Genomic DNA, 9,433 nt, shown 5'->3' with positions numbered 1-9,433 from the left:
CTCCTGTGCTGTATGGTACAGAATAGATAGCTGTTTTTTGCAATCGTTACTTTTCTAATGTACGTTTGCCCTCTTGTGGAAGTCGTGAGTATTGCGCTAAAAGTTCCTACCTGCATTTATGGATCTCTTGCGTCATCTCGCGAAATAATCGAGCAGTGCGTCCAGGCCTCTTGTTTTTCCATACAGGTGAGTGCGATGCTGTTAATGTTTTACCTGGAGGCCCGTGACGTCAGATCCGACGTTCCCTTCAAGAAAAGGAACCGTGGAAGCCATGAGTACATTTATACCTTATTTAGACAACTTTACTGGCGAAAGGAAACGCTTTTAAAGGTTAACTTGAATTTAAGCGGACAAGCTTGTAGTGGTTGAAATACTTGCGGAGTGATCCATTTGGTGCTGATAATGTCTGCCTCCGCTGTCTTCGTTCTGGACTTGAAAGGAAAGGTAAGATCACTTCTCATTTTGATTATGGTCATTGATAACGTTATAAACAATGTCAGTTTTAGCTTGACTTGACCTTAACTCGCTTTTGTTTGGGATTGTAATCGAGTTTGTTCAACGTTTGCTCTTGCCATTAAACATTAATAGATAGCCACGTCGTTAAAGATTAATTCGTTGGCTGTGACAGTTCCATTCAAGCCTTGCACAAGTCACTTCCGGACACAAGTAGATAGAAACAGGTCATAAGGCCAGTGGCTGCATCCTTTTTAGACTTGACAAATACTTATACCAGGTGTTATGAAAAAAGCTGCCACAAATGAATTACATATAATTTCCAAACATGAAAGTGAATATAGTAAGTGAGTCAAAGTTGCCTGGCACCTGTCATCATGTGTACATTGTAGAAGGATAGTGCAAAGATTAACACATTCTAAATCACATTTGGTTGGGCATACAACACAGTAATTCATGTTGTAAACAGAAGAGAATGCTCTATTCAGGTTTCTTATCCACAAACAAACATTGACCACAACCAGTATAGCCTGAATCTCCCACAGCTAGAGGTGTAATTTGATAGAAAGATTCCATCCCTCTACAATAGGCCTAGAAGTCATGGGAGGGGAAAGAGGACATGGTTTCAAGTGGCACAACAGCAAGAGGTTGTATTAGGCTACATGCAAATTAGTAGGCCTAGGCAACTATATTCAGCCGCCGGCCAGAACATAATTATAATAATTTGTACACTGCAAATCGACCACAACTAAGCAAAAAATACGTATTTGAAAATAATAATTTCATACCTTGATTACATTGAGACACGATCATTAAATTAAACTCAATTTTAGCTGAATTCTTGTTGATATTAGTCTTTTTTTTTTTTACAAAAACTAATAAAATATATTTTATATTGATTTAACTAAAACAATTATCACTTGGGCCGGTTTTGGGCCGCCTGTTGCCGAACCCCTGGCCTAGGCGGACACAACAACTGACAAGCCACAATAGTCACCGTTACAAGCCTGTAGCATGGTACTACTGTACACCTAGACTTTGTTGGCACTGCAGCATCTTGAATGAGTGACAGGTCTAGCTCTGGAGCCCATTCTCAGCCATCTGATCTCTTGTCAAGGCAAAAAGTTGTCAAGCCCTTATGTTCTTCCTTCATTTAGCATTCCTTAGAGATGGAATCGAACTCTCTCACCCATTGACCTCTACGCTACATTACCTCATCACCTCTCTGACCATTGACCATTGTTACATTACCTCTCTCACCCATTGACCTTTAGTAGGACCATGAGTTTTTTTACAGTCACGTCACATGGTTAGGAAAAACTCAGGTGCCTTAAGGGTGACCTTTGACCCATATAGTTTGTTATTCTTTTTCTTTCCCTATTCATTTCCCCTCTTACCCTGCAGGTGCTCATATGTCGGAACTACAAGGGCGACGTGGACATGGCTGAGATTGACCATTTCCTGCCTTTGCTCATGACACAGGAAGAGGAGGGCCTTACAAGTCCAATCATGTCGCACGGCAACGTTCACTTCCTGTGGATCAAGCACACCAACCTGTACTGTATCCTTATAACGAGTTTAGTCGCTAGCCAGCTAAAAGTTAATCATTACCATTGTGTAGCCTGTATAAATAATGTTAGCTTTACTAATGAGATGTTAATCGAACCTACACGAAGACAAATATGTGTTTTTCCCTAGAGTAAAGATAATGAACTTCTTAAACATATTACCCTAGGACCTTAGAATAGGCCTGTGTATTCTATCTACCTTGACGTTCTAACAGTGGTGGCCACTACCAACAAGAACTCCAACGCCTCTCTGGTCTATGCCTTCCTCTATAAAGTGGTTGAGGTGAGTCAGAGGTCTGTCTGTGCTGTCTTGGCTGAGTCCGAAGTGTTTCTCTCTACCAAAAGACCTGCATAATGTGTCTACTGGTTTCTCCCGACCCATTTGACGTAACATGTTCCTAACATAATCATAATTCACATATTATTTCTGAGGTTGCCAATCGACGTTGTGTTGTTTCCAGGTGTTCACAGAGTACTTTACAGAGTTGGAGGAGGAGAGCATACAGGACAACTTTGTGGTGGTCTATGAGCTACTGGACGAGCTCATGGACTTTGGCTTCCCCCAGACCACCGACAGCAAGATCCTGCAGGAGTGAGTGACACCCGCTCACTTACTTACTTGCTTATGGCTGTCCTTCGATGATGACGCTGCTCCCAGTTGTGGTTATTGTGGGGAGTTGTGTTAGTGCCATTGCATGTGGCTGTGCAGGCCAAGTCGAGACCTGTGGTTTGCCACATGAGGGGCAGGTGAATTCTCCACTGCAGAGGGGTGTCCCTGCTGCACGCTGGTGTCGTTGTGCAAGACGTTTCGATTCACCTCTCTGGGATTGTGTCCTGGAGGTGTGTGAAACCCAGGTGGAAGGTGGGACGCCACCTTCCACCTGGAAGCATCTGCTAAATGGCTAAATGGCTTATTATTATTATTATTATTATTATTATTATTATTATTATGAATGTGCAGTTTTAATAGACAGATACTTTATGGTGTTGGGTCTAGAACCAGTAAGGACAAGTTTTGGGACTTCTGAAAGTTCAATCCAACTGATCTCCATACTGTCTGTCTCTACTACAGGTACATTGAATGTTATCTTGACTTAGCCTGATCCCAGATCTGTTTGTGCTGTCTTGCCAATTCCTGGTCCTTGTAATTCATTGTCATACAAAACAGATCTGGGATCAAGCTACTGATGTCCATACTGGCTGTCTCTCCAGGTACATCACCCAGGAGGGCACCAAGCTGGAGGTGGCTAAGACCAAGGTTCCCACCACTGTCACCAACGCTGTGTCCTGGAGGTCAGAGGGCATCAAGTACAAGAAGAATGAGGTCTTCATCGACGTCATCGAGTCCATCAACTTACTGGTGAGTGGTTTACCATAAGGATGCTGGGTTTGATACATGCAATTTGGCAATGAATTTGCTTGTGTTTGGGCAATATCAATAATTGTCATAATTGATTTTGTGTATATAATGCTTTCATCTCCATAGTGATCAATATTTTCCTGAAAATGAAAATACCAATAACCTTTGCTTTCTGAATAATTGATTCATTTAATTGATTAAAGCTGGAATCCTTAATTGGTGGAAGTGCCACGCCTGTTTGCGATATTACAACAACAAAGAAGTTACTGGAAACAACGAACAGTTTTTTTTCCTCAGACATCACTGCACGCGCGAACAGCAGAATATGTAGGCCTACTGTAGTTTTCCCCTACTGCCGAATGCTCCTCTCCGCCGTATCTCCTCAACAAAACAAAAACAGTACCGAAGGTGCTGGGGTGAACACTGATGCTGTTTCCCCTAATGTGGATTTGATCTTTAATTGGCTGAGCATTCTCTCAATAAATCAACTAGCTACTGTATAAAAAGTCTCCATCAGAGGTTGACCCCTGTGTCATGCGTTGACCCCAGGTGAACGCCAATGGCAGTGTGATGAGCAGTGACATCGTGGGCACCGTCAAGCTGAAGACCATGCTGTCTGGCATGCCTGAGCTGAGACTGGGACTCAATGACCGCGCGCTGTTCGCCCTCACTGGCCGTATGTACAATACACACGCAGGCTAGCAGTGAGCACACACACACACACACACACAGTCACTGCTTCTCAGATGCAATTGCATTTTAGATGTTGATGAATATGAGTGTGTGTGTTCAGGAGACAAGGGGAAGACTGTAACGATGGAGGACGTTAAGTTTCACCAGTGTGTTCGTCTGTCCCGTTTCGAGAGTGACCGCACCATCTCCTTCATCCCTCCTGACGGAGAGTCTGAACTCATGTCCTACCGCATCAACACTCACGTGAGTTACCTTAAGAAATTCATATTGTATCTCTGAAAATGTCCACGTGTCCCTCATAAATGACCTCCCTAAATACCCTCATCCCTCCCTCATACAGTTTCACTCTTCCATTGCACTGTTATGTTACTGTACCGAAATCAATACTTGAGTCAGCTGTAAGCCCTGTCTGTATCAAGTACAGTGGTGTAGTGGAGGGGAAACACTTCATGCACCATTTTTTTATTTTGGTGTGTGCACTTACCCACCTTTTTTGGGAAAAATGCATTGAAAGTAAAGGAAGTGTTACATGACTCACCGCGAACGGCGATCAGCCTATTTTTCAACCACTTCATCACTGATGAAGTTGTATAATGGCTTTCCAGTTGACGGTAGAACTAACCACATTCTGTATCCCTACAGGTGAAGCCTCTGATATGGATTGAGTCTGTCATCGAGAAGTTCTCTCACAGTCGAGTCGAGATCATGGTTAAGGTAGTTGTTATATAGTAACACTCAGTGTATGAATCTATGCATTGTCCTATGCTACAGTTGCCTTTCTCTATTTCCATAGGCTAAAGGTCAGTTCAAGAAGCAGTCAGTAGCCAACAATGTGGAGGTGCGGGTGCCCGTCCCCAGTGATGCTGACTCCCCCAAGTTTAAGACCAGTATGGGCCACGCTAAATACGTCCCTGAGAAGAACCTGGCTGTGTGGACTATCAAGTCCTTCCCTGTAAGTGTTTCATCCAAGCAGCACTTCTGTCTCCAGCCGATCTTCCCTGTTGACAAAACTCAAGGCCAAATATATAGAGCCATTTTTTGGTTTACAAGCAAACGTCCCGTTCGAGTGAAGCGCGCACATCTTCGCAACAAAAAGCTCTGTAGCAGGATAGCTAACCCTGATGTCGGGACCTTGACAAACTTAACAGTGAGAGAGTGATGACCATGAAAACACGTAAGACTGATGGCTATAGCTGTGTTCAACAAGTATATTATTCTCCTGGCTTTATCCAGCTCTAGTTGTGGTATTTTACCTTGCCTCACTGGCTTGCTAACTTGCTAGGTAATCAACCCTCTGATGATGTTGTAGACGATAACCATCTGATTTAATTGCACAAGCTGCATTTGAAGCCAGAGGATTCTGTATCCCACTCCCATGTAAATAAACCCCTTTCTGATTCTGAACTGTGAGCAACTTTTCATGATGTGGCTGTCGGCCAGGAAATGGGTCTATAATGTACCCTAGAATTTAGAACATTAAGGCTCCTGACCTGGAAAAACTCCAGACTCTTTTTCTGGTCAGGACACATCATCAGGACGAAAAACTCAGGGCCCTATATGAACCATCTCACCCTTTCTGTAATTTTTCTCTCTCTCTCCGCCCCCCTTTCTTTTTCTGTCTCTCTGTCTCTGTCTCTCTGTCTGTCTGTCTCTCTGTCTGTCTTTCTCTGTCTCTGTCTGTCTGTCTGTCTGTCTGTCTGTCTGTCTGTCTGTCTGTCTGTCTGTCTGTCTGTCTGTCTGTCTGTCTGTCTCTCTCTCTGTCTTTCTCTCTCTCTGTCTGTCTCTCTCTCTCTCTGTCTCTGTGTGTGTCGCTGTCGCTCCAGGGCGGTAAGGAGTTTCTGATGCGGGCCAGCTTTGGCCTGCCCAGTGTGGAGAATGATGAGATGGAGGGCAAACCTCCCATCACTGTCAACTTTGAGATTCCATACTTCACAGTGTCAGGGATACAGGTGAGCTGTGTGTGTGCTCGCGCATGCGAGTATACTGTATTGACCTTTTGAAAACAAGCTTATGTGGAACCAAAGTGGTAACTTACTTAGCATAAAGTAGCACAGGCTACAAGTGCCTCATTTGGTTAGGCAAATCAAATGGTCCATTATATCAAGTTACACTGACCTGATCTCTCTCCTCTGTCACTGTGTGCCTCAAGGTGCGGTACATGAAAATTATAGAGAAGAGTGGTTACCAGGCCTTGCCCTGGGTCAGATACATCACACAGAGTGGAGGTAGGACTGCCATGCTCTTTAGATATAGCTTACTCATGTATAGTGAAAAGAGCCCCATCATTTAATCATAGAGAGAGAGAAATTTAAGAAAAAAATGATTTTTACTTTTTAAAAATAGAACTAGTATTTATCCTATAGTATTTTTATTGTTCTGTTTTCTTTCATTTAGATTACCAACTACGGAGTAACTTCTAAACCATGGTGGCTAACTTCTTCATTTGCTTCCAGAGATCATTGTTCAATTTAATTGCACACTAAAAAAGGGAAAATGTCTTTGAATTTCATTGAAATGCTCTACTTAATAATGTTACTGTATAAAATTGTTTGTGATTTTTACTTTTATTTCATGCAATGTAATTTGAGATTTAACTTGATTTTAATTGCTTTACTCATTGTCTCTTAGATTGTTAAATGTTTATATTAAATTATAGCCTTGAAATACCTTTTATGGGGGTGTTTTTCTTGTGTATTATTACATTTAGTGAACAAAACATTTTAGCTTTAAATGTATTGTTTTATATCATCCAAAATGCTAGCTGCTATTTTAGCCAGAAAGTATATAAATCACATATCAAACGTTTTTCACACCCATTGGCGCGTTTTAGTGACACAACTGTCAATCGCGGGCATTTGAGAACGATTTCTTCAATAACCCGCCTTTTTTTCTACATGACTTTGGAGACTTACTATCAAATTTCTGACTTTGGAGATTTACTATAACAGTTTAGAAATATGAATGAATGTACTTTGAAGACATCAACGTCCGCAAAATTGCCCGCCTTCTACGCTATGGCTTCTCATTGGTCGACTCAACTGTTACCACAGTGATACTGTAGCAACCAGTGACTGTATGGTGGCAACCAAGTCATTACTCCACCCACCTCGCCATTCAACGCGCTGATTGGTCGAGATACGTTCTGTCCAATGTTTGTAAATGTTGGTTGGGTAAACGGTAGCGTAGTTCTCAGCGCGCAAATTAAAGGTCCTGCAGCCTTCAAAGTTATTCAACATTTACCTGCTGTGATTTATTTCAAAAGTATCTCGGAAAAAGGACAGAAAAGAAGAGCCTGTAACGGTCGGGATCTTTTCAAAACAGACAAGGTAAACTACCTTTTCATATGAGTTTTGATTCCCCTTTGAGACTGCTAGCTACTAGCTAGCATTATTATCCTGCGCTACTAGCTAGAATTGGGCTCCACAATTTCTAAGAAATAACGTTGTGAAGTGTGTGTAATATATATATTGTTGGCATTTTGTTCTCATTATAATATGTTGGTTGAACTACTCGCAACTAGCTTGCTAACGTTTGCTGGTTGGGGATAAATGATAGTGAGCTAGCTAACGAGACGAACTGGCTAGCGTAGCTCGACTCGAACAGTTGATTACAATTAGATACTTGGTAGCTACTCAGCTAGCTATTTCTTCTATAAATATTTTAGGGAGAAAATATAGAAATCCGCACACAATGGTCCTGAGTCAGAGTGATGCGGCCAAGAGCCTGACCGCAGCCGCAGCAAAGGGAAATACGGACGAGGTCAGGAGGATGCTAGGGCCGGAATGCAGAGTACACCCCGATACTGTCAATCAATTTGGCAAGACCGCTCTACAGGTAACCAACTTCCTCATTGAACTTTCATTGTGTCCTAGCCTGTAATATTAAGACTCAAACTGTGTTGGCTTTTAATGTAATATAGGTAGCTAACTAAGTCTGTGTGGGTGGGAGAGGGAGACAACAACAGATCTGTCAGCCCATGGTTGCTTCCTCAGAATGGTTTCTTATACCTTGTTGTTTGAATGAAATACAGTGAAAACCAGAGTTAAACTATTTTCTTTGAAGCATCAAGTAACAACCTTGTCTATTGCTCATTAATAGCTAAAGTGTTGGACAACCATTCTGACAAATGTACCTAACCTAGCTACCTATATCCTTTATAATTCCCCTGCATTAAATTGTTACAATCCCATGAACTCTCTCCCACTAGGCCTATGTCAAACACTGCATCATGTGATGAATAACATTTGGTAAGGCCCTCTAACATCAAGTCTCCTTCTGTTCTCCCTAGGTGATGATGATGGGCAACTCCAACGTGGCCCGCTTACTGTTGGAGCACGGAGCCGACCCAAACATCACAGACAGGCGAGGAGTCTCACCGGCACATGATGCGGCACGCACTGGCTTCGTGGACACACTCCGGGTTCTGGTGGAGTTTGGCGCATCAGTCAACATGCCAGACCACACCGGCACCCTACCCATCCACATCGCTGTCCGAGAGGGCTACCGGGACGTCATTGAGTTCCTTGCACCTCTCTCCAACCTGAAACATCCCAACACCAGTGGAGAGACAGCGGTGGACCTCGCCCGAGCCTCATCGTCATGTACACCGGACGTGGTGGAGCTTCTAGAGAGACAGCTGGAGTCTAAAGTGTTCTCTCACTCCCCACCGCTCCCTCTTTAGGAGTTAGATGGACTCTACCACCAACCCCCCCTCTCTATGCTGAATTGGATGGTGCATAGACTCCCCTTCTACACCAACCTTACCTACACTCTCCTCTCAAAACCTGGTGACTTGAATTCGTTGATGTATACTTTACTTTGTTAAAGTATGATTTTTAGTAACTGGTTGACTTGTGTTTACCGTCCTGTTTTGGCAGCTTATGGAAGAATAAGTATGGTGGACATTATTTGGACACCATTTTTGCACAGAGCAAAGCACCTTTTGATGCTAAATTTGACCTCTTTGATTCAGGAGTGCACACTTGTACATGGCTTTATTATTGAGTGTTTGTGATGACTTATATTGCATTATTCCTCATTGTGAAGGAAATTGAACTGTTTGATTTTTTTTTCTTCCCCAAACTTTGATATTTTGACTTGACATGGCGTATCCCGTGATGACTACATTGCATGGTAGTTGTGTTTATCTTTGAAAACTTGTCTTTTGTTAGGCGTATTTGGAATTTTTGGGAATTTTACATGTATTTATTTATTGAAAATATTCTTATGAACTCTTGTAAATAGCTACATTTATTGTCAATTTTATTTTTGAGATGTTATTTATATACAAATACTATTGAAAATGAAGTATTCATTCCTTCTTGGAAGACTGAAGCACAAAATAAAGTGTTTAACTTGA

At 42.3% G+C, this 9,433-nt stretch overlaps 2 protein-coding genes across 2 annotated transcripts; both read left to right on the top strand.

The window, feature by feature from the left end:
* The first annotated feature begins 227 nt into the window (after nucleotides 1–227).
* On the top strand, nucleotides 228–6,745 carry LOC115147370 (AP-1 complex subunit mu-2). The gene is made up of 12 exons (XM_029689583.1): nucleotides 228–444; nucleotides 1,858–2,014; nucleotides 2,237–2,304; nucleotides 2,483–2,613; nucleotides 3,234–3,381; nucleotides 3,931–4,057; nucleotides 4,175–4,317; nucleotides 4,717–4,788; nucleotides 4,868–5,026; nucleotides 5,898–6,023; nucleotides 6,224–6,299; nucleotides 6,469–6,745. Exons 1-12 carry the CDS (start codon nucleotides 403–405, stop codon nucleotides 6,492–6,494), a joined length of 1,275 nt encoding a protein of 424 aa, XP_029545443.1. The 5' UTR covers nucleotides 228–402; the 3' UTR covers nucleotides 6,495–6,745.
* Nucleotides 6,746–7,192: 447 nt separating this feature from the next.
* Nucleotides 7,193–9,433, top strand: LOC115147371 (cyclin-dependent kinase 4 inhibitor D). Its single transcript, XM_029689585.1, has 3 exons — nucleotides 7,193–7,400; nucleotides 7,739–7,908; nucleotides 8,363–9,433. Exons 2-3 carry the CDS (start codon nucleotides 7,765–7,767, stop codon nucleotides 8,753–8,755), a joined length of 537 nt encoding a protein of 178 aa, XP_029545445.1. The 5' UTR covers nucleotides 7,193–7,400; nucleotides 7,739–7,764; the 3' UTR covers nucleotides 8,756–9,433.

The sequence above is a fragment of the Salmo trutta genome, chromosome 14 (genome assembly GCF_901001165.1).
Source record: "Salmo trutta chromosome 14, fSalTru1.1, whole genome shotgun sequence".
Lineage (NCBI taxonomy): Eukaryota > Metazoa > Chordata > Actinopteri > Salmoniformes > Salmonidae > Salmo > Salmo trutta.
The sequence above is the reverse complement of the archived record's forward strand: the minus strand, read 5'-3'. Positions and strand labels throughout refer to the sequence as shown.